This window comes from Plasmodium gonderi (genome assembly GCF_002157705.1).
Source record: "Plasmodium gonderi DNA, contig: Chr08, whole genome shotgun sequence".
In the NCBI taxonomy this organism is placed as follows: Eukaryota; Apicomplexa; class Aconoidasida; order Haemosporida; family Plasmodiidae; genus Plasmodium; species Plasmodium gonderi.
In genome coordinates, this window is record NW_021628933.1 from 1,716,109 (window position 1) to 1,741,634 (window position 25,526).

At 31.2% G+C, this 25,526-nt stretch overlaps 6 protein-coding genes across 6 annotated transcripts; 2 read left to right on the plus strand and 4 right to left on the minus strand.

Annotated features, from left to right (window-relative positions):
* Positions 1-239: 239 nt before the first annotated feature.
* PGO_083470 (lipoamide acyltransferase component of branched-chain alpha-keto acid dehydrogenase complex) lies at positions 240-1,619 on the plus strand (the record flags this gene model as incomplete). Its single annotated transcript, XM_028687569.1, has 1 exon — positions 240-1,619. One exon carries the CDS (start codon positions 240-242, stop codon positions 1,617-1,619), a length of 1,380 nt encoding a protein of 459 aa, XP_028543370.1.
* Positions 1,620-2,724: 1,105 nt separating this feature from the next.
* On the minus strand, positions 2,725-3,264 carry PGO_083480 (thioredoxin-like redox-active protein; the record flags this gene model as incomplete). The annotated part of the gene is made up of 1 exon (XM_028687570.1): positions 2,725-3,264. One exon carries the CDS (start codon positions 3,262-3,264, stop codon positions 2,725-2,727), a length of 540 nt encoding a protein of 179 aa, XP_028543371.1.
* Positions 3,265-4,313: 1,049 nt separating this feature from the next.
* Positions 4,314-10,205, minus strand: PGO_083490 (hypothetical protein, conserved; the record flags this gene model as incomplete). Its single annotated transcript, XM_028687571.1, has 1 exon — positions 4,314-10,205. One exon carries the CDS (start codon positions 10,203-10,205, stop codon positions 4,314-4,316), a length of 5,892 nt encoding a protein of 1,963 aa, XP_028543372.1.
* A 1,035-nt stretch (positions 10,206-11,240) lies between these two features.
* On the minus strand, positions 11,241-14,210 carry PGO_083500 (palmitoyltransferase; the record flags this gene model as incomplete). The annotated part of the gene is made up of 8 exons (XM_028687572.1): positions 11,241-11,282; positions 11,426-11,489; positions 11,652-11,732; positions 11,943-12,070; positions 12,179-12,294; positions 12,412-12,452; positions 12,564-12,637; positions 12,912-14,210. The coding sequence occupies 8 exons, from the start codon at positions 14,208-14,210 to the stop codon at positions 11,241-11,243; spliced, it is 1,845 nt and encodes a 614-aa protein (XP_028543373.1).
* Positions 14,211-17,825: 3,615 nt separating this feature from the next.
* On the plus strand, positions 17,826-18,376 carry PGO_083510 (DNA-directed RNA polymerases I, II, and III 14.4 kDa polypeptide; the record flags this gene model as incomplete). The annotated part of the gene is made up of 2 exons (XM_028687573.1): position 17,826; positions 17,916-18,376. Coding segments are annotated over 2 exons (462 nt in total).
* Positions 18,377-19,627: 1,251 nt separating this feature from the next.
* Positions 19,628-24,914, minus strand: PGO_083520 (HAD superfamily protein; the record flags this gene model as incomplete). Its single annotated transcript, XM_028687574.1, has 5 exons — positions 19,628-19,705; positions 20,713-20,791; positions 20,972-21,072; positions 21,365-24,605; positions 24,913-24,914. Coding segments are annotated over 5 exons (3,501 nt in total).
* Positions 24,915-25,526: the final 612 nt, after the last annotated feature.

Sequence of the window (25,526 nt, forward strand, 5' to 3'; positions counted from 1 at the left end):
GTGACAAAACATCGTGACAAAATATCGTGACAAAACATCGTGACAAAATATCGTGGCCAAATATTGTGGAGAAGTAACGTGACTCACAGCTTCAGAAAGTACTGCAATTCACTCCTAACAAACTTGGTGCTGGTATATTCGCCGGAGGGCACTTACCGTTCACCAGTGAAGATTACAAAAGAGTTATTTTTTTTTTTTCTCGAACACAGAGTACCACACTTTTTTTTCACAGATCATCGATGATAATGCAGAAGGCAAAGAATGTATTACTAACCCAAGTGAGTTCTTTGAATAGACAAAGTTTTTTGCGATACATTTGTATGAGCAGCGTGAAATTTAAAATTGTGAAATGTAAATTGTTTGATATAGGAGAAGGTATATCTGAGGTGGAAATAACACAGTGGAATAAGAATGAAGGAGATCCTGTAAGTGAAATGGAAAGTCTATTAACTGTTCAGAGTGACAAAGCTGCAGTTGATATAACAAGTAAATATAGTGGCGTACTTGTAAAAAGGTATGCAAATGAAAAGGACACCATTAAAATTGGATCTTATTTTTGTGAAATCGACACAGAAGATCATATTATAGAGGAAAACGAGGAGGAATCAGTAAAAAGTGAACCCAGCGAAGAAGTATTAGAAGATGATACTGTGGAAAAGATCAACTTGAGTGAAGAACCTTTAGATAAAAAAAAAGAATTAGGAAATAGTACTATTACTAACGTTAAGGCATCACCTGGTGTTAAAAAAAAGGCACAAGTGTATAAATTGGACTTGAATGAAATAGGAAGATATTTTAATAAAGAATCTCTAACCATGGATGATGTAGAATTATATTACAAAAAAGTGAAAGATGGAGAGATTTCAAGTGGTGATAATAACATTGGTGAAGATATGATAGATGAAGTTCCATTGAAAGGAATAAAATTAGCCATGTGTAAAAGTATGAACGATTCATTAAGTATCCCCTTATTTCACTTGAACGAAATGTATAATGTACAGAATTTAATAAATATCAGAAATGAAATTAAGAAAAATATACTTGAAAAGGAAAATGTAAATATTACAATAACTAGTATGTTAATTAAGTTAATATCAAATGTGCTAAAGGATTTCCCAGTATTGAATTCTAAATTTAATTCCAAAAAAAATACATACACTATTTACAAAAGTCACAATATTTGCGTTGCTATGGACACACCAAATGGTTTACTTGTACCTAATATAAAAAATGTAGAAAAGAAAAACATGATTGAAATTCAAAAAGAGTTATCTACTTTACGTGATAAGGCAATGAAAATGATGTTGAGTAAAAATGACATAACTGGTGGTACTATTACCATTAGCAATTTTGGAGTTATAGGAGGAACCTTTGCTACTCCCATAGTGTTCGACAATCAGGCTTGTATTATAGGACTTTCGAAAATTCAAAAACAGTTGTTTCTAAAAAATGAGAAAAAAGAATTAACTGCCTTGACTGATATCCTTGTCGCGGATACTATGAACTTGACCTATGGTGCCGATCACAGATTCATCGATGGAGCAACCTTGGCTCAGTTTTCCAAGAAGTTGAAGGAGGCTGTGGAGGGTGTTGTTTCGATTGACCCCTACGATGCTTAAGTGGGAACAACAGCTGTAATCCCATCGTTTGGATGTGCGTTATTTGGAAGTGCTTTGTTTGGAAGTGGCCTGTTTGGAAGTGCTTTGTTTGGAAGTGCTTTGTTTGGAAGTGGCCTGTTTGGAAGTGCTTTGTTTGGAAGTGGCCTGTTTGGAAGTGGCCTGTTTGGAAGTGGCCTGTTTGGAAGTGTCCCTTTGGAGAGACCATTGGATTCTTCCCCTCCCTTCCCCCTTCCCCTTATCAGAATTTTTAGAAATGTTCTGTACATGTCCCCGTGGAATATGACTGGACTAGTTCTAAGGAAGCGGTGGGAAATTCTGATTCCACGCGAGCACTTTGAAAAAAATTCTTGGTTTTTGAGCCCGTTTCAATGGTAGCAAATGGGCATGTGCACACGCTATTTTTTTTCTCCACAAAGAATTTGTGTGAAAAGGATTTTCCTCATTTGGAACCTCCACATGTGCCTATTTCGTGTTATACCTTAATTTGAAATCGTTTAAATCGTTTAAATCGTTTAAATCGTTTAAATTGTTTAAATCGTTTAAATCGTTTAAATCGTTTAAATCGTTTAAATCGTTTAAATTGTTTAAATCGTTTAAATTGTTTAAATCGTTTAAATTGTTTAAATCGTTTAAATTGTTTAAATCGTTTAAATCGTTTAAATTGTTTAAATCGTTTAAATTGTTTAAATCGTTTAAATTGTTTAAATCGTTTAAATTGTTTAAATCGTTTAAATTGTTTAAATCGTTTAAATCGTTTTTATATTTTTTCCACGAGATCATGTATGCGTGCAGTTGGTGTAAACATATATTGCATTCTCGGGGGTCGTTCGCCCGTGCACGGGTCGACGTCGAAGATTTTAAACGTGAATTTTTAAAAATAAAACTAAAAACAGGAAAAAATGTGCAAAAAATTGTGCAAAAAAATGTAGACAAAATGTGCTGACAAAGTGTACTGACAAAATGTGCAAAACATTTGTTAACATTTCCCAGGAAGCTATGTGAATAGTGTGAGGAACAAGTTTTTTTTTTTTTTTTTTCACTTACTTCCAGCTGCCAATACTCAACACTCATCTCTGGTTATTCTTCCCCACGCGATGTACTAATCCTAGGCGCAAAACAAGTCGAAGAGACGGTTACCAAATTTGAAATGGTTCGGGTGTATAGTGTAATTTTTAATTAAGGACTTGAAGTTATTTATGTAGGTATCTGTTTTTATTAACTGCACGGCATCTTTAACGAGAACATTATTGTTGGGGGCTATTATCACAAAGGATGGTAGGTTTTTAATTTGGAATTTTTTGCAAATGTACAAATAATTATCAAAAGGTAAACTGTAAAAATCTGTTTTTTTCAAAAAGGTTAAATATTCATTATATGTCTTATCAAAAGGAATGTAAATAATTTCAACAAATGGGAAATTCTTTTTAAAAAATTTTATATTTTCAATAAATGTTACACAATATTTACACCATGATGCCCCAAAAAATAAACCCAAATATTTATCATGAAAATGGGATGAACTGATTTTTTTCAGCTCATTATTTTTGTAATAGTACAATTCATTTATGTAATTTTTTCCTACATTTTCTTTTATTGTATTTGTCTCTGCATTTTCCTGAACGGGATGGTCAACTTCGCATTTCATTTTTGTGTGTATAGTCTCGTCAATCGGTTACAAGGATTGAAAGGTTATGCTCTCGGCTTTGTTAACCTTTACACTTCTTAAGCCAAAAATAAAGTAAAACAGAATAGAGTAAAATAAAATACGTTAAAACAAAATAAAGTAAAAATTAAATTTTCTAAAAATGCTGATCCTATGTGTGAGCTATGAAGATAAGTATGTTAAGCGCTTTCTTCTTTATGATTTTCCTTTCCTTATTTTTTTTAATTTTTTAAAAAATACCCTTGTATTTACTTCACCATGTACGCATGGCAATTTTGGATTAGTAATTGGGGTTTGCGTATGTACACAATTTATTTGTTAATACTACACAATGGTTTGGGTGCTAAGAAAACATTTGAACTTTCTTTACGTGCTTTTAAAGCTGCAATATTGCAATGTTTGCAGTGTTGTAATTTTTTTTGGTTTTTTTTTTTTTTTTTAAATAAAATTAAGCGAAGGTTTACAAAAAGTACGAAGTTTTTGGGTGAGTTATCGGGTTTGTTCACGAAAAATGACAAAGCTTAATATGCATATGAAATAAGTTTCGAAAAAAGAAAAACAAAAAAAAAAAAAAAAAAAAAAAGGGAAGAATGAAAGTGGGAAAGAAAAAATTTAAAAGGTCTTTTGAAAATGTTTATTCAACTGTACATCTCTCCATGAATATTCTTTTCGCTCGTTCCAAGGTAATGTGTAATATGTGCTCTGGGTATGCGCACACACACATATACATATATATATATATATATATATATATATATATATAGAGAGAGAGAGAGAGAGAGAGAGAGAGATAGATATTCTTCGTGCACGTGATGGAATGGCTACGAACACAAGAATCCACATGCTAATATGTATGTTGTGCTAGTGCCAATCCCCTAGATGCTGGTTTTCCAAGCACTATATCCACTTTAACGCACATTACTCATAGACACACATACACGTATGAACGTATGTTGATGGTTTTCTTTCAAGAAGGATGATTGGAAGACATGTATTATATTCATCAGGAAGAAGAAATTGTGTAGTAACTACTATTTCGGAATGAACTTATATGCATTTTTATCAACAGTACTGACATCGATTCCACTTATGTCAATACCGCTAACATTGATATTTGTCACATTCTCATTGTTATGCATGCTGTATTTTTTTAGCTTACTATAGTTTGCATTGCTACTCGTGGTGTTGGCCATTTTGTTGTCGTAGCTATTAACTTCTTGCTCGTATTGATTAACATTGTATGGAAAATTCTGACTGTTCAGGTGATAGGGTGAATACCTATTTTCGTATAGCATATTTTCATTATTATTTAAGTGCGTTGTGGTGTAATTGTTTCTTATGTGTGCAGTTTGATTGTGAATGGCGTTCTTGTCGCTCGGATGTATGTTCGACGTCTGTGCATATTTGGGGTAATTCATGCTGTGTTCATTTTGGTAATTCATGCTGTGTTCATTTTGGTAATTCGTGCTGTGCTCATTTTGGTAATTCGTGCTGTGCTCATTTTGGTAATTCATAGTATTCTCATTTGCGTTCATATAGTTTGCGTTTCGAGTGGAATCTGCCGGAGTGCTAGCGGAGGGTATGCCCCTAGGTGGGTGTGCATATCGTTGGTGGTGATGAGACTGTGGGGGATTCGTTTCATAACCAGCTACATATCTGGATCCATAACCCGTTTCGTAGTTCGCTTGATCATACATATTTCTCTCATTTTCGACTGTGCGATTCTGTTCCTGATTGTAGATGCGTCTGTTTACGTGAGCGGGACTCCCACTTGCGAGACTAACAACTTGGCTCCCTTGCTTTCTTCCTCGGGTTCCCATTCCATCACGTGCATCGCGTGCAAATGAAATGTTATTCGCAGGAATGGCTTCTCTTCCTGCACTGGGAGTTGCATAGGATTCATTTGGACCTTCATTTGGACCTTCATTTGGATCTTCATTTGGATCTTCATTGGGGTACTCATTGGGATTCTCATTGGAGTTTGCTGCACGTCCTAGGTCCTCATTTGGGGTGATAGCCAAAGTGGAATTATTAATTTTATACTTGTTAGTGTAGTAAAAATTGTAGTCTAGCTTAATTAAAAAATTATGAGCATAGTCATCTATGTTATTATTAACATATTCAGTGAGGTCCAAGAAAAAGTTTTTGAAATGCCTATCATAATGCTTAATGGTGTTGTGTATCATTGAAATGTATGCTTGGTCGCTCAGTAATTCTTGAATAAATTTTCTATGATAGCTATTTTTTTTTTTTTTCTTTCTATCAGTTCCATTTCGATTTAGATGTCCGCCATTGCTGTTGCAGTTGTTATTGCTGTTACTGTTACTGCCACTATTATTGCTGTTTTCACATTTGGCACTTTCGTGGGCCGCTAAATTTTCAATTTGCTCATTTTTGTTGAAGTTAAATTTTAGAATATGTCTGGTAAATATATGCGATATGGAAATAAGTTTTAAAATAGAATTGATAATATTTTGATTCATAATGAAAGAATATTTAAGTACATTATTCAGGTATTTGTTATGGATATGTATAATGTCATCAAAAATGAGTGTTTCTTTCAACTTGTTATTCATATAATTATATTCAGCTTTGATTACATCATTTTGTAAATGATACACATAACATTTTAAGAAGTGAATCATACACTCTCTTGTGTGTATGCATATCATCAGATTGTTTCTACATTCTTCATTTATAAATATATTCTTTACAAACATATGATTTAACCAAACTTCCGTTAACTTATGTTCAATGTATTTGCAATAATTTAGGATTCGGAATATTAGAGAGTACTTAAATATGGTTATATTATTAAATATTAAGTTGTAGGGAAACATATTGTGATAAGAGAGGACTAGTCCCTTGTATATTTCTACGTTTGTGTTCGTTTGCATATTGTTATGTATGTTGCTTAGAACATTGTTTTTTAGATTCGCTAGTATTTTTTTTTTCTCTCCCATGAGACATTGTTCATCCATCATTCCTTTTGTCGTTCTTCCCTGTTTTGCGTAATTTTTTTTTTTCTTTTTCTGTCCATTTATTTTGCTTATTCCTCCCTCTTGTTTTTGTTTATCACCATCTTCTTGGCTATCCGTTTCTGGATCTAAATCTGTGTCTTCATTCCCCGATTCTTCAAGATGGGGTGCTCCTCCTCTGAGTGCTTCCCCTTCATCGTTCAGATGCCTCTTAGGAAAGTAAGGTCCATTTTCATCTTCTATTTCCTGATACTTGAGTAATACCTTTCTATTCCTAGATTCTTCATGGTTAGCTACATCCTCATAATTCCCTTTACCAAATCTAACTTGATCCGAGTTGAGGTAGAAATTTTTCAAATCAATAATAAGATTAACATTGTCTATAATACTGAGAATGTCTGACATGTCTACATTGTAATCATTTTTGTATTTCAAATGATAAAGTACAGAGGATCGTAAAGAAATATCAAAATAATTTTTCAGTTTATTCAATATGTTACTATTCTTTTTGTTGTTATATAATTTTTCCAAATATTCATGTGCTAGAATATAGAAATATTTTAAATAATCACTAATTTGTAAGAAGAAGAAAAAATAATGATGTTTTATTTTTTCCTTAATATCAATTTTTTTTATATATAACTCGAACATTTTTTTCGATGCAAATAAATGCTGATTTTGTATTAGATATTCATATGTTTTCTTATCTCCATCATATATTAGAAAACAACTTTTATTGTTCTTTTGAGAGTTCATAAAATTGCTGAATATTTTGTCCTCTTCAGGGTTACAGGTATCATTTATGTTTTCGTACGTTCCTCTATTGGAGGATTGTTTATGTCTGTTCTTCAACATGGTTGATGTTGTGTATGAACTTTTCATGTCTTCTTCAGATGCTGCACAACCTCTATCCGTGACAGTGTTGTGGAAGCCATCATCACTATTTCGTAATTCTGTTTTCATGTGGAATTCACCATGTCTATGGAATTCTCCTCCACCGATGTGCAAGGGGTAAGAATGCTGGTTCTTCAATGTTAAGAGTTTGGAACAAGCTAAAAGCACATCAATGTATTTACCAGTTATGAAAATATAATACGAGATATTTTTCAAAAAAAGGGGAACTTTATTATTTAGCAAAACATATTTGGCACCCCAATAATTGGTAGAGAGGTCTATATATTTTTTATATATATATTTATAAATATTTGAACAGTATAATTTATTGGTTTGCTTATAATATGGTGTAATATTTTTATTTTCATGTATAAAGAATTCTCTATATATATCCTTTACTTTTCCATAGAAAATATAATTTTTAATAAAATCGAATAAAGGGGTAGTGATATTTTTTAATAAATATATAAGCACGGTTTTGTTAATATTATCTGAGTTTAGATATTCCTGCAATTTGTATATCAGATCGATTAAATACTTTGAATTGTTCATTTTTTTTTTGGCAATAATTTTATTAATAATTTTGTTAAGAAGTTTGGCTATTTGAATTAATGGAAGAATGCTTATTTTTATTTTGTAAAGAGAAATATCTTCTGCTTTATCAATATTGATATTAAAAAATAGGTTAAAATCTCTTACATTTTTGCGAAATAAATTGTTGATGCTGAAGAAAATTTTCTTTTCTTCTGGATCTGTACATGTAGATAATGCATTTGAGTCGAATAAACACATAGGAAGATGGTTTGTTCTATTTTCATTCATACTGTGTTCATTTATATTGCCATTTCCATGGGTTCCACCAGGTCCATCCTTCATGTAAATTCTGGAAAAATTATAAACATTCCTTACATTTTCTTCAATCTTGTTAATATGATTTAGAATATGTAAACTGATGTTATACAAACAGCAACAGAATATATCAAAAGTGAAGTTACAACACTGTCCTCTTTTGTTAATTTCGATAAATCTTTGAATTCTTCTTAAGCAAATTCCTAATTTTAATATTTCTCTCGTGATTTCCAAGTGACTACTATTGCTTTCCTTGTCACTTAGAATAATTGGATGAAATATAAGTTTATATTTAGGCATTAGGTATACGAAATCGTTATTTAGTTCCATCAACACTCCTTTTTCTTCAGTAGTAAGGTTTGCATTAAATTTGATTCCTCCATTGCAGAAAATAGATTCAGAGGATGTGCTAGACACGGTAGAATTGTCACTACTGCCTGAAGTTGAAGAATTATCACTATCATCATTGTCGTCACCCTTTTCACTGTATGAAGATAGTGAATACACGGAACTGGTATCATCTTTGCTATTATTCTTCAATTGGGTGTAATTTTTATTTCTTTTCAAAATATCATACACAAATGTGTAATATGTTTCGTGGTCATACTTGTAGTACTCCTTAATGTATATTAAATTTCCATAGCTGTTATTTAGAACATATAAAATGTCGATGATGAGAAGACATTCTTTAATATATAAACTATAGGTGATATAATTTTCTACAATTTTTTTCGTTATATAGTTATTGAAGTATATATAATCGTGATTATTCTGTTTTTGTTGAAAGTTATGATTGGTAGATACTTTTGTCTCTTCCTCTAGATTGTGTGTATTATTTAAAAAGACATGACTATCCTTAACTAAATTGTAGTTATATATTAGTAAATATGAATTGTTGTCATTTATTTTATTGTGACTTGTTAAGCATACATTGTGAAAGGTGAAGGTAATGTTGATATCTGTTGCGCTTCCGAAGAGATGATTGAGGTTCATTTTTTTGATTAACACTAATTTGTAATAATTAGATTCTTCATTTGTTGTGGATATGTTAAAGCTGTTTTCATTTTTATCTGTATTTATTTCTGTACCTGTGTACGCATTATTTGTGGATGTTCGGTCGAATGGGACTTTCTGAACACCCAAGATTTCTTTTGTTTTATTATTAATTAGCAAAAAATAATCATTAATATATACTTTCGTGTAGCAATTTACAACCCTGTTATGCATGTTCACGACGTCGTATAGCACATCGTTTATGTCCACCAAGTCATTTTTAGCGAATCGATTAAGGTACTCATTTATTAGTATACTTTTTTTTATAAGTATCCATGAATTATAAGTATCTAAATTGATAAATAATGTTTTTTTAAATTTCATTTTTCTAAATATAACATCTTTGTAGTTGACATACCTTTCATTTTGGATGTACAGATTTTTTTCTTTTTCTATATGATCATTTGAGACACTTAAAAAATGCAAATTTGAATTGATATGTGTGAAAATATGTTCGTAATTGTTGTCTGAATCATCATCATCAGAGTATATATAATTTTTTTTATTTTTTAATTTTCCTTGTTTTCCTAATTGTCTAATGTTTTCTCTGTTTTTTTTTTTTTTTTTTTTTTTTTTGTCATAAGTTTCACAAAAATTCATATTGCTTGTTTCGAATATAGTGCTGTTGTATATTGGATTTTCATCTATTGGTTGGTTTGGAATTGAACTTGTTAGACTGCTATAACTGTCTTCTTTTAAATCATATAATGCATTTTTTTTTTTTTTTTTTTTTTTTTTTCCCTTCATTATTTTTTTTCTTTTCTGTACATTTACATGTTCATATTTTTTATTATTATATATGATATATATAATGTCATTGTGACATAAGTAACTATTGCGAGAATTTATATTTTGACTATTTATTATTAGGAAAATGCTTCTGTTATGTTCATATCTGTATGGGTATGTAAACTCCAGTGACGTTTCTTTGTTACAATCTCTCCTCTTTTTTTCTCTAATTCTGATGTTTTCATTTCCATATATTTTGTCATATTTGGAGGATTCCCTGTTAGATTTTTTCTTAATATTTACATAACACTTGGAGTAGTTGTTAAATAGGCAAAGACAATTGCGGAACTTGACATTCGTTATGTTGATGCGATTGTTGTTTTCGCTTTCGACTTTTTTTTTTATGTTGCTTATGTCCATTTTACGATGCCGTGAAGGGGAAACAAAAGGGGCGCGTAGGAGGAAGAAATGAACGTGGGGAAAAAGTGGGAAAAAAGTGGGAAAAAAGAGGGAAAAAAGAGGGGGAAAAGAAAAAAGGAAAATATGAAGTGATACATAAATCGAAGAAGTGAAAGCCGAGGTGTAAAGAGAATAGGAAAAAAAGTTAATGTATAAATGAGAAGAATATAAAACGAGCAATTAAAAGGAGGAAAAGAAGCATGGAAGAAAAAGAGGATAAATAAAAGCCGATAAATTATATATGAAAGAGCCCATAGCAAAACGTCTGAAGAGTAAAATTATTATCTTTTTTGGAGGAGCGTCTTGCATAAAGAGGGAAAAGCCCTCAACAAGCGTTCATGAAAAGATGTTGAAAATGATGCTTTTGAAGAATTTTGTGACATTACGTTAATTTTATTATTATTTTTTTCGTTTTTAGCTTTGCAAAAAGGGGTAATATTCTCGCACACCAAAAGGAAAAAAAAAGGAAAAAAAAAGGAAAAAAAAAGGAAAAAAAAAGAAAAAATAAGGAAAAATAAGGAAAAAATAATAATAAAATAAAATATGAAAAAAAAAAAAAAAAAAAAAAAAAAAAAAAAAATTTAAAAAAAAAAAAAAAAAAAAAAAAAAAAAGAAAACATTTATTATGGAAAAAAAATAAAAAAAAAAAAAAAAAAAAAAAAGGAAAAGAAATACAGGGAGATATAGGATATAACTCTGAATACTAGATTTTCCTAGAATGGCATATGTAATGAATATGATAAAAAATTTGGATAAATATATATAATGTAGGAAACGAAGAAAAAATATATAATCGAATTGGTTTTTTTTTTTTTTTTTTTTTTTTTTTTTCCTAGTGTTACATTATGACTGCAAAAAAGAAAAAACAATTTGCAGAATAGATAAACATTTAAAAAAGGGTTTTTATAAAATAAAAAAATACTACAAAAAGTTATTGTTTAGGAATAATTCATAATAAGCAAAAAAAAAAAAAAATGTCGCATGAATTCTTTTATCTTATATCCTGTCTGTAATGAGAGTATAGTAATTATCTTTTGTCTGTATGAAAAAAAAAAAAAAAAAAAATGCACAAACGGTTAGCGCAGTGTTAATGTTTTTGACCTTTGGAGCTCGGAATGTGAAATGTATTCATATTCAATATATATAAACGAAAAAAAAAAAAAAAAAAAAAATACGGTTACTGATTTTTTGCCGTGTCTTAGGTATGGTTCGTCGTAATTTAGAGACCAAAAGGAATACACGTTTCTGTAGGATGAGTATGAGGGTGATAAAAAAAGGTGTAAAAAGGGATTTAGAAAGGAATATAACAAAAACAAAATGCCATTTATATGTTATACAATAATGTCTCAAAATGTTATTATAAATAATAAGCTTGTTTTTTTTTTTTTTTTTTTCATTATGTCTAACTTTAAAACTTTTTTGAGGCTTAAATTTTGAAAATCCCAGCACCTCAATTCGGTATTGTATTTATCTGTTATGTGGTTAGGCCTGAACAATTAGAAGAAATTGGAGGGGATGAATTAAAATGATACATTTGCCACATAGAAAAAAAATCTCTTATTTTAGTATTGTAAGTACTCTCCTTTTGCACCCAACACATGGGACACACATACATATATATATATATATATATATATATATATATATATATATATATATATATATGCATATTCATTTATGGATTAACACTCTCCTTACCTTTTGAAGTGTTCATAAAAGGTAATATTCGTTAATATGGTCCTCGTGTTTCGTGCAAACAAGTATGTTATGAATGCGAGTAGGGTAATGTTAATGAAGTTGCACAATATAACGAGCAAAGCGAATGCCTGTAAGGGGAGGATGCAAAAATGAGGAAGAAAAAAGAAATCGACCTAAAATTATTTAATGTGAAATTATCAGAAACTATTGTCATATGATCAATACAATATGCTTACATAATCTACCGTTTTGTGAAACAAATTTAAATATAAAAAAACGTAATAATAATTGTATAGTAATAAGACGAGGACGGAAAATATGAACATGTAGAAGGATCGCTGATTTTTTATTCCTAAGAAAATGTGAAAAGTGTAAAAGAAGAGAATATTTATTGAATGTCAATTTATTAGGTTTAGAGCACAAGGAGGGATGCTTATTTAGATTTATAAAAGAATGGGTTCACTATTACCTATGCAGTTGTCAACCCATACGCAGTGGTGATCTTGGTGTCTGCACATAGGGAGAAGCAAAGTGAGTGAAATGAAAAAGGCAAATAGAGAAAATATAGCTATTTTATTCCTCTGTCGCTAATTCCACTTCTCTCTTTCGCTCATTGCTTACACGATGCAGTGTAAGCATTCCGCACAATGGTGAACCCTCGGGGGTTTGATAATGCTGCAAGTAACACACACATTCTGTTAAAAAGGGAAGAGAGGAAAGGAAATCGAGTAATTGTATTTATGCCGTGTATTAGTGTGGGACACGGGAATAATCCCCATGTTATCTCTACGGTGACAACAAGTGCTGTCATAACTCCTGTTATATGATTTGTTATGAAATTATCACTATAGCTACCATCAGTACTACTATTGGTAGTAGCATATTTAGAATTGTTTTGTCCATGCATGTGACATATGCATGTAGAATGCACATGTGTGTTTTTGGAGCGATTGGAAGAAGCAAGCTCACCCGTGGGTTTTGGTTATATAATATAGAATTTCTGTAATCGACGTCGAGAGAATTAATGCGTTCCTGAGAGACCTGAGGATAGAGAGATAACTTTTGGCTTTCCAAATTAAGAATAAGTTGGTCGTACTTTGTGCACTCCAAATCATCTGGGTTGGTAATTTTTGTAAGTGCCATGTTAGCAGAAATGATCATTTTATTAATTTTAAATAATTCCATTTCGATGTTGTTTAACTGATATTCTGCTTTTTTTTTAAATGAGCCATCATATGTATATGTAAAAGTAGAATTATTTTTTCCTTGTCTGTTTCTTAAAATATTATTTTTTTTGTAGAAGCCTGGATTTTTAAAATATAGAATACACCATAAAAATTGTTGAAATAGCCAAATGGATATCCATGTGATAGATAATGTATGATATTTCTTAAGAACCCAAAACGATTTGGTAATATTAATGTAAATAATTAAGTTTAAAATGGCGAAGAACCAAAAATAGAATGCATAAATAGTTTTACATATCTTTAATCCTTTACACATTTTATTTTGTAGTTGCCATTTTTTTAATAATATATATACTAAAAAATATCTATTTTTTAAACATAACTGAAAAACATTTGTATATTTATTTTCAATAGATGTACAGTAAACTAAGTTTAAAGAGCCATAATCACATAATAATCTTAGAATATCTGTGTCACAGTATTTAACAGCTATATGTAGGACTGTGTTTCCATAAAAATCTCGATGGTTTATGTTTACATTTTTACTTAGCAACCATTGTAATGTGCTTATATTATTTTTTTTTACACTTAAAAATAAAGCCGTTTGACCATGTTCATTTTGTTCTTCTAAACTAACTCCGTTTAAATATAAAAATTCTAAAATGTGTAATGTTTCTAATATCTTATCTTCATTGAATTCACTAATAGCTGTTAAGAATGGGCTCATTTTTCTTCTATTTTTATGAAAGAGTATGGAAATACCGAAATGTTTTATTAGTAGTAATACAATTTCATAGTTACTATTTTTTATAGCGTAATAAATAGCCGTATCGTTATTCACTAAGTCTTCCTTTTCTATGTCACAGTTTAGGTTAATCAATTTTTTTACCAATTCAGTGAACCCACAATAGCATGACCAATGTAAAATGTTTATCTCGTTCAGCATCTCGATGTCATTGTTCATAATATACGGTTGAATCACAATTTGGAGTCTTATGAAGTCTTGATGTTTGGCGCATTTTATTATTTCTTGCTGTTTCTCAAGGATTTCGCTGTCTATATGTTCGTTATCACTGTGCATTTTGTGTAAATAGCTGATGGAACAAGTGGGTATATGATGAAAGTGTATCTTGTATGCAGCGCGTGGTGCCTATGTGGAGAAGGCCTCCTTAGCACTGTATCTGCTTATGCACTGTGTGTGCACCAGTTACGTTTATGCAACTTAGGTACAATCAAAAGCAAGGAAACTTGTAGGGGTTAAAATGTTTACTGCGAGAGAGTTACACAAGAGATGTGTGCAGTGCCTCCTTGCAAAGTTTTAATTTACAAAAAAAAGAAAAAAAAGGTAGACAAAAGGGGTGCAGAAAAAGGGAGAAGAAAAAGAGCAGAGACAAAAATTGTTCCATTCAGTATAGCTTCCTAGCACATTTAAGAATGGACATATGTCCATATTGCTTCTGTATAACGCATAGTGATATGTTGTAAAATATAATTACGCATTTTTTTTTTTTTTTTTTTTTTTTCTATTCTATTATATCCTATTCTATTACATTATATTCTTCTTTTTTTTTTTTTTTTTTTTTTTTTAAAGTAGGACTTTCATTTAGTATGTTAAATAAATGGTGTTTATAGTTTACGCGAACATTTTTGTAATTTCTTCTATTGACCCTCTGTGATTACGTTTTTATGCTTCTCAATGCTTGCCCTATTTATTTCCCACTTGAATGCGCCTTTATTTCCCCCTTACTTTCGGTAATTCTTTTTTCTTTTTTTAATTTATCGTACCTTACGCTTTTTTTAGACTCTTTTGCTAAAATTTTCTCGATTAAATGTGGAGGGGTATTTGAAATGTGTACTGGGTGGGAAGGAACAGAGATACGCATATGTCAAAGGAGTTATGCCTTGTCCATGAGTGTGGGAACGCTCCTCGTTTACCTTTCTCATTGAGTGCTTTATTTTTCACTCAGAACAAAATTGTGCATTGTGGGAAATTAAAAAAACGGAAATTATTACTGACAAAGATGAACGCGGGCGCATATATATATGTACACACACATGTAAGTATGTATTTATATGTTAACAAAATTATATTGTTTCTTATCAAAGAAGTCTTATGCTCTTGAAAAGAAAGTAACGTTAATGGATTTAAGTTTCAAAAGTAATATTGCGAGATGGTGTGTGTGCCAAGCTGGGGTGGGGGACAAAGTTTGCTAATTATTTATTCTCCTATGAATTGCATCTCACGGAGTGTTTTATTTATTTATTTATTTTACTAGGTGACGTGTTTTATTTTTTATTTTGTGTGTGTATTAGAAATGGTTAATTTGTTTTTGTTTTGTCACATGTTTGCTGTATGCATTCTGACATGTGGCTTTGTTCCCCTAGCTAGGGGAGAGAAAAAGTGCGCCTATGGATATGGAATAATAATTTTTTTTTTAAAAGAAATCGAGACACAGTGAGAAGAAGTAAATTATTTCCCACTCAATTCATAACCTTAATAGGAACTTACGTATACAATTAAGTAGGCACAAATTATTACGTTCAGTTTGGTTTATTTTTCGAATGTTTCAGTTAACATTTCACTTTTTTCCTTTCATGACATGAAAGACGGGGGAAGAAAAAAAAAAAACAAAGATTTCTATATTTTGTAGGAGTGGCACATAAGCAAAAGTGGGATTGAACAAATAGTGTGGGTTGGATATCATTTGGATTATAAATGAAATAAGTAAATAAAGTTATATATTATATGTAAGGAGCATGAATATAGCGATGGAAACATAGTATCACCATTTTGTGCCCTTTTTTTTTTTTTTTTTTTTTTTTTCCTTCTCATCTCCCCTTTTTGGTTTAATAATAGGGAAATATTAGACACATTCATATAAATATGAAATGTGGATTGAAGCAGAAACAAACAAATGATTCTGCTTCGGTAGGGGATTCTCAAAAATGGTAAATATAAAATGTTATAGGGAACTACATAATGGATGAGACATATGAGGATAATAATGTATTCATGCTCTATGTCACTAGGAGTTGCATAATCGGTGTTGTACTGTATTGTGTTGTATTACAGTACATTGTATTGTATTACGTTGCGTTGTATTTTTTTTAACATTCCAGGTAAAATGGTTTGTATGAATATAAAGAATATTCATGCACATGTTTAATATCGTTATGTACAAAATACTGGGGAAGTTGCCTTCAAGACGCTGTTGTGGTATTGTGTGAGAGAAATTATTCGGGATTCATTTATAACTATAAATATTTGTGGTGCTTTTTTTATTTAAAAATAGATTTTATTTGTCTCTCTCTCTCCCCCCCTCCCTCTGCCCTACGCTAAATAAGGCTTCAAAATATAAGAAGCGTGCTATAAGAAGACATAGTGTGATAGCTTCCTCTCACTGTTGTCCTACATTTATATACATCCACTTACTAATTTTTGTATTTTCTCATTTTAGCCTTAATTATTTTTATTTTATATTATATCATACCTGCTTGACCCCATTTTGAAATAATTGCTTTTGTTGAAATAAAAATATATATTTCGATTTTTTGTTTTTTTTATAAAAAGTTCCAAGTGGAAATCATATTTTCTGTTATATGGATAATTAATTGGGGGTAAGCAATGAAATTCCCTTTTCTTCTTCCCTCCACATGTAAATATTTCCATTTGTACATGTACCAAGTAGAATAGACGTGGTAAAAAGGTAAAGCTGCTAATATATTTTTTCCGGTTATAATAAATTCGTTTGTTAATAAATTATCAGCTTGTTTTTGTTTTTCCGTTTCCGTTTGCGCTTTTTTTTTTTTTTTTTTTTTTTTTCTTTCGTAATAGGATTTCAAAAAAAAAATGTCCTGTTTTTTTCATTAAATACAAATTGGTGAAACTTAGCCTGGCATGGAGATATGTATATATATATATATATATATAGTACATATAATGTATATATTTTTTCGCAAGCGAATAAAAATGTGAAGGCAAAAAATTGTTTGCGCCTCTTGCAGTGGAATAAATATGTATGCAGAAAAAAAAAGAAAAAAAAAAAAAAAAAAAAGTAAAAACTCTATTGTGACTGCTTGTACATATGTGAAAAAATTCGTTCTTATATAAATTTTTTCCTTCTTTTTAGGAAATTAAGAATTATTTAGAATTCTTGTTCCCAATTTTTTTGCCTTCAACAAATTGAATAATTTAACTTCCCTCCCACACCGGATGAAGCACAATTTATTATACTGTTGAAAGTTGGAAAAAAAAAATTTGAAGCGTGTACATATATTTGTATATCTTTACAAAATTATACATATGAATAACACAAGGGAAGAAAAAGGCTCCTTATCCATTGGATATTTGCTGACGTTTTGAAAAAATCGATTTTATTATTTGGAAAAGGGGAAGGGAAATATAGTACAATTCCTGTTTTTTTCCATAAGAACTTTCACCTATCCCTCTTTTTATTTTCCCCTCATCTTCTTGTTCTTATTAAAAGATTTCCCGAACACAACAAGTAATACAAATAAATACATGAAAAGATAAAAACATTTAGGGGAATAGCCTGTATATAACATTTTATGACGACGGAATACTTTTTTTTTTTTTTTTTTTTTTTTTTTTTTGGTATATGTTACAATGGACATTTTGGTTTCATTTTGTAAAAGAATGTTTTCCTGTTTCATGTTATTTTGTAGTGTAGTTGTTAGTTATTTATCACTTCTCCGTCATTCCAATTTTATGGTCACGTCACTTCACCATCATGTTACCATGTTTCTTCCCCCTCTGCCCCTGTAGTGGATGGATTCAACGAGAACTACCTGAATGATGATGACGATTTCATGGGAGATGAATTTGGGCAAGGAGTTGACAGTGATGATGGTGATAATTATGAAAATGATATTGACATTATAACTGATAATCAAATTAAAAAGGAGAAATCTGATTACGAGAATTCTGAAGGGAATGATGAAAATATAAGAATAACGAGCCCATATTTAACAAAATATGAAAAGGCAAGAATTATAGGTACACGAGCTTTACAGATAAGTTTAAATGCCCCTTTAACAATACCCATTGAAACACAAGGGATTGAGGTTTCAAACGGAAAGAATGAATATGATAATTACTTAAATAACGATCCTCTGGTTATAGCAGAAAAGGAGTTACATAACAAGTCGATTCCATTCATATTGAGGAGATATCTCCCGAATGGCAGCTATGAGGATTGGAAATTGGATGAACTCATTATTGACTAGTCATGTATTTCCCCCCACCCCCGCTTTCTGTTACACCCGCACTTCACTTGAATCGAATTAACCTAATTGATTTTAATTATACGAACGAAGTTTATTTGTTTTGTTTTAAGTTTATCATTTTATTATGTTTTATATTTTACAGCCCTTCATTGTGTTAAGTTTTACTATATTCCACTATGTCTTATTATATTCTGCTATGTTAAATTTTATTATGTATATATATATATATATATATATATATATATATATATATATGTATATATATTTTTTTTTTTTACTGCCATTACTATGTACACATATTAGCAGATTCCATGTGGCATAGATTCCCCTATGCACTAGGAGTTCACATTCCCATGTACCTCTAATTTTTCTAGTTGTAAATAACCTTTTAACAAGTTAACACTGTATTTGTTATTTTTTATACTAATACAGTGTATAAAAGTGCCTTTTTTTTTAATTCCTTTTTTTGGACACTTCCCCTATAAGAATGATATATAAATGGGTTTGTGTGTTCCTGTGCTATAATTTTAGTATATCTTTTTTTTTTTTTTTTTTCTTTTAATGGTTTTATTTGAATTATTGTAAGAATGGTGAAGAAAATGTTTTCATTATTTGATACCTATAACACACCAACATGGATTGGACAGAAAAAAAAAAAAAAAAAAAAAACCTTAACACCATGATGTTAATAACCACTTGGGCTGCTTAATATCTGAGTATAAATCAGTGTTAATTTTGTTGTTTTTAAAAAGTAAGAATAATGTAATATAATCATGGATGATGGGTACTACGAATATATCAAATTTTACTTAAGTGCATGTAGGTTGGAAGGGCATCCGATTTGAACAAAATGGTAAAAAAATAAAAAAAAAATATATATACGTAAAATGAATAAAATAAAATAGGAAGCGGTATGCGATACCCCTCCCCAGTGCGTGTTCTTATAATGCATAACAATAAAAGAAACATCGCACTACATACATTTTGTTATTTTGTGCGTATCACTTCAAAAAATTTTGTGTGTTTATAAGTGTACATGATTAATTAGAAAGAAAGACAATTAATAAAAACATTTTGAAATTTTGTCCTTACAATGAGGTACACAGATCAGTGTGTATGTATTTAAAAACTAAAAAGGGGATTTTCAAAAGAAAAAAAAAAAAAAAAAAAAAAAAAAAAAAAAGGCGGGAGAAAAATTAAACAAATGAATTATTGAAAAGGTGTGAATGACGTGATAGGGATTCCAAGAAATCAACTACTGTCGCTAACATTCATGTACTTTTCGTAGTAGGTCAGACTATTAATCTTCCAGTACTGAAAGGAATTATACTAAAAAGAGGTTTAAAAAATTTTTTTTTGAAATGTTATTACGCGTAATATGCATTAAAAATGGAAGGTGATGAATTGCAGAAATATTTTCTACAGTCTACATTTCTGCGAGTTGACAAAAATATATTTATGCAGTATCATATTCTTTTTTCTATATAATGATGCAACCGTATGTTTATGCAGGTGCATCTGTATATACACTCAACGAAACGATTCTAAAATTGTTACTATGTATGTGCATACGAAAAAAAGTAACTTTTTACACATACATCACAAAAAATAAGAACATGGATACTGAGAATGAAGTTATAAATAAACATGTGCAAGGAAAAAAAAAAGAATGATACACGGAGATAACAAAATTTGACAGATCCGAAATGGAACACAATAAAATTCAATTCAATTAAAAGTCATGTATATATACACTACTACTTGAAATGAAAAGGATGTTTATCATGGGAAGTTATGCGGCGAAGAGTTGTGATGATGAAAAGTTATAACTTGCGAAAATGAAAGGAAAGAGAAGATATGAGACAACATGAAGAGGGACGAAGCAGGTCTAAAAGCAAACAAACGAAACGAGAAGAGACGTCTCATATTTGCTTGACAATACATGTTCAAATATTATTCTGTTCGCAAATTTCGTGCCATAACACTTTAAGACAAATTTTAAATGTGAAAATTGAGAACAATTATGGGATGGGTGAAAATTTAATTTGCAATACATGGATTGTGTGATACGTATGCATACACGTAGGTAAATATGTACATGCTCATGTGTAGGTATAACTTGTATGCACCATTCCAACACAATGTATTCAAATGTTAAACCGTATGAATTCTATGCAATTTGATTAGAGGAACTGCGATATAGAATATATATATATATATATATATATATATATATATATATATATGTACAATAAAATCACTATTACGCAATCCTCGTGAATGCACAGACGTCATAATTTCGTTAAACTATATATTTTATTGTTTTTCTTCTTTACTTGGTCATCATCTTCTCTCTTTTGATCATTTTTAATACATGGGAACATGTGTTCGGTTATTTCGCTCATTGTTTCGTAGCTAAACGGAGGAGGTGAAATTAAACGACAGCGTGAAGAAATTTTTCTACATGTAAGGATGTTGCATGTACATTGTGCTTTTGCGTTCGAGTCAAGTATGGAAGCACATTTTTCGCTTCTTTGCTTTGCACTCGTTTATTTTTATGTTTTTCATTTTCGCATTTCCTGCGCTCTTCATTACGTTTTCGCATAAGTCGAATTGACATGGTGAACAATGCCCCTGTTGTCTATGATGAAAACTTTTGCTTCAGGGACTCCAACGGATATGTACGCTCGATGATCCTTTGAAAGTTCAGAAAGTGTTATTTTCTCGTGTGTATGATGTTTTATGAAGGGAAAAGAGGGTACACAAATTGGTGCACCTGCCCAAATGTATGAAGTTAAATGATAATGCAGAGAGTATAAAAGGGTTATTATCTCTCCGTGGGCAAACATCATTTAAAGGTGCGTTCATATATATATATATATATATATATATATATATATATATATATATATATATATATCCATATGTACATGAGTGAAGAGATGCATATTTTTCTGATTTTATTTTTTTGAACAGCTCTGTTCTTACACTTTCAGTGTTGCCAAAGGCCGCATAAAACGGATTATGGTTTAGAGGGAAAAGGTTACGAATATCCCTCAAAGCAGCAATTTTAAAAATATATGGTTTTTTATCTATAACTTCTCTTTTGAAAGACGGGAAGAGTCTGTCTGGACTTAAAATTAATGGTCCATCTGGTAATTTATTATTGTCATTTCGTTTAAAACGAAATAAATATTCCCTTGTTGAATCAGCCTGACCAATAGCTCTGGCAGTTAAGTACAGAATATGATATCCATTATTATTTATTTTGTTAAATAATTGGGAAACACCATCGTGAGACCAATCTTTTCCTACTATGGGCATTATGTGTCCAAGGACATTTGATCTTGTTATAGTTCCGTCAACATCTGAAATGACAATTTTCGCATTTTTTTTCCATAAGTATATAGTACCATTTATACTTTTGGTACCTTGGAGGGATGAGGTAACTAGGAAGGTAATAGTATTTGCTCCTTCTTTTAGATTAAGTGATTGTAGCTGTTCTGAAGTTGGTCTTAATGATTTTCGATACCGTATCTTTATTCTTTCATCCCCATATCTGGTGCTTCTCCGGCTAACTTCGCTTTGGTTGTGTACTGAATTTTGTATACTCCTTTTCACTTCATTCTCTTTCAAATTTGGCATTTCATTTGTTGCATTGTTGTTAGCACTACTGGAGTTTATGCTACTCCTATTGTTGTGCTTGCCAGTTTTGTTACTGTTATGCATGTCATTTTTGTTACTGTAATTCTTATCATCTTTGTTGCTATTACGCTTATCATTTTTGTTACTGTTTCTGTCGTTGCCGCTGCTAGTGGTAGCAACTGTTGCAGCGTCAGTAGTAGTGAGATTCGTAGTTTTTTTTCCTTCCTTTTTCTTGTCTTCAATTTGATTGGATCCTTTGTTGTCCCACCCTTTGCTTGAAGTTTTGGTGTTGACTGTGTTATTGTATTCGGCACTGGATACACCGAACCAATTTCTCCATCCTTTATCCTTGGTTTCTACTAATGTTAAGGATGAGTTTAATAACTTTTCGACAGCCAAAATGGACAGAGGTTGGTTGAATACAACCCATGATGCTAACAGTGGTAAGGCAACCCTTGAGGGGTAGTAAGGATCTTTTTTATCAAATCGAAAAACAAGAGATGGGTGATACCACAAGTTAGAGTTTTTATCTATCTGGTCATATGTAACTATATTTGCTTCAAATATATTTTTATTATGTATTTCTATGTTATAATCGTTATGTTCATTATCTACATTTTGGTTAAGTAATAAATGACCACATAGACTACACTCGATTCTATTTTGAATATCATCGTCAAAACAGTTGTCCGGTTCTTCCTTCGAGTAGTTCATATGATTTTCCTCATCGTTTGAATCCATTCCTAGATTTTCGTCCGAGGAATGTTCATGTTGTGATTTGAAATGTCCTCTTCCATTCCCTCTTTCTCTGGAATATACTGTTTTGCTCAAATTTTCTGTCTCATATTCTGAAAGTTTTTCAAATATGTTTTCCGCTTCACGATCCGCTTCCCGTTCTGCTTCCCTTTCCGGAATTTTTTCCTTTGCTTGCTCCCTGGCTTTCTGTTTCAATTTTTCTATAATTTTTTGCTTCTCCCTCTCAAGACCCTTCTCGCTTTTCCTGTGAGGTCCCTTATCGCTTATTCCTTCTCCCAATGGGCGACCTTCTATATGTTCTGACTTATCCTGATTTTCCTGTTTTTTTTCTGCTTTATTTTTTTCCTCCTTTATCATTTTCAAGTCCATATTCATGCGCAACTTATTCGCATCACTTCCTCTATGGCTTTCGCTTTGACTGCCCCGTTGACTGCTCCGTTGGCTGCCCCGTTGACTGCCCCGTTGACTTCCTCTTTGGCTTTCCCTTTCGCCTTGTCTCTTGATTTCCGTTATATCCCCTCTACTTTGAAATTCATGACGACCAGTTCCTTTTTTCCTTTCGACCTTTCCCAAATTGTCATTGTTTCCACTATTGGTGATGTAATTATCACTTTGATGAGTTGGGTTGATCATTTTCGTGGTTGTTCCAACTGCATAGCTGCCTTTGTGATTTTTCTTTGGATTCAACTTGATGTCATGAACATTGCCTTCTTTGTTAGGAATTTCCTTTTTTAAATGATCTAAATGATTTTCTTGATATACTTTTAAATACTTGCCTTGGCTCGTATGTGAAAATCGCTTTGCTTCTTTGTCTTTAGTAATACATTTTCTTACGTTTGATTCGCTAAAATTTCTTTTACGTACGCATTTTTGATCATCCATCGATGAGGAATGATCATGTACTGATTCACTTTTATTATAGAATTTTTTTAATTTCCTCCCTTTTTTTTCATTTTTGTTATTAGACGAAATGGCTGTACAGTTATCTGAAATATACTCCTGGTTTTTTAAATGGGGTAATCTTCCCCATGACCAAGACCATTCCGAATTTGCATTTTGATCATCATATGCTGTTTTTCTTTTATTAGTATAATTCTCATAATTTTCACCTAATAAATTATTTGCATGATGGTGCATATGGGGACTTTTTTTTTTTTTTTTTTTTTTCTGATTATCTTTATTAAAAGTAGAATGATGGTGGTGTTGGCCATGTTGGTCATGCTGGTCATGCAGATCATACTGGTCATGTTGATGATGCTGATCTAGGTGATCATGACGCTTGTCATTTTTTCCTTTTATTTCATTATTGCTTTGTCTTCTCCCTTTTCCTTGGTCCATTTTATAATTTTTGTCTACTGATTTTCGTCTATCGAAAGCAATATTTTGAAGAAAGGACTGATCAGAATCATCATCACTTTTAAAATTGTTTAGGGAATCATTAATGCTGCAACTATCGATGTGTTGATCTAGATATAAATCGTCATATTCATGACGAGGTGATGACAAAGGAGACGTTTCTAATTCTTCTTCTACATCTTCATATGTTTTTTCAACAAAGTAAGCTTCTCCTGCACTTCCTAATTTCATATGTAGATTTGTGCTTTTGCCATTAACTAGGATACTGACAATTTTTTCTTTTGATCTTAATAATTTTGTTTTCCCAAATCTTACATGGAATGGAGTAGATTTATATGTAACATTTATTTTGTTTTCTCCTTTTAGTTTATTTTCAATTTCAGATTCTATGCATATGATATCTATGCATCCACTAAGGGTGGCTTGATTGAAATCCAGTGCATTGGATACGCTGCTTACAATTTTTCCCCACCTACAAATGGAGGAAATGCGAAATTTGAGTTAGAGGGACTGGGAGAAATTTTTACTTGTTCATGAATATGTGTGTGTAAGTGGTCGTGCGTGTGTATATGTGAACATGTTTTGGTTTTAGACGATATACATGTATAAAATAGTTAAAGTGTTTTACAAGTATCACTTATGTTTTTTTTTTTTTTTTTTTTCTTTTTTCTGAACATGTCAGTGGGATCTTATTGGGAAGGAATGACATTTAGCATTCGTTTGATTAATTCTACAGCCATAAGATACTTACATCTTCTATTCACTATCTAGGACTATACATAACAGATGGTCGGGGCAATATGCAGATTGTGATCCACAGAATTATGTGTGAATATTCGTTCGGAGATATAAGCAAATATATGTGTATCTGCTCCTGTATTATTCGTTCATGTATATATGAATATATATATGTTTGAACACACAGATACGATTGCTTAAATGCATGCGCGCAATTTGGCGTGTTCTATGGGTTGTATAATATCCTTTCCTCTTTGATTTCTTCCTTTTGTTATTATTGTTGGCACTGCTAAGGGAATGGTCAGGCTGATGCCATTATTCGGACGTGCAACGCAGGGTGATGGTGCAAACGGTAGTGACTCTTATAACAAGAAGTGGCTAGTCCATGCGGTTATTCGATGCAGTTATTCGAAGTGAATAGTCCATGCAGTTATTTGAAGTGGTTAGTCGAAGTTGTCAAGTGAATAGGGTAGATGAAGATGCCACATGAAGTGTGTCGGAGCGATGTGAGGTGGGTAAAAGGAAAAGTTGTATACGATGGGAACATGTGCATGAAGGAAAAGAAAATACCATATATCCATAAAAAACCTAAGGGTAAAAAAAGTGTGAAAAAAATAAAAAACAAAAAAATTGAGAACTTATGAAAATGAATATG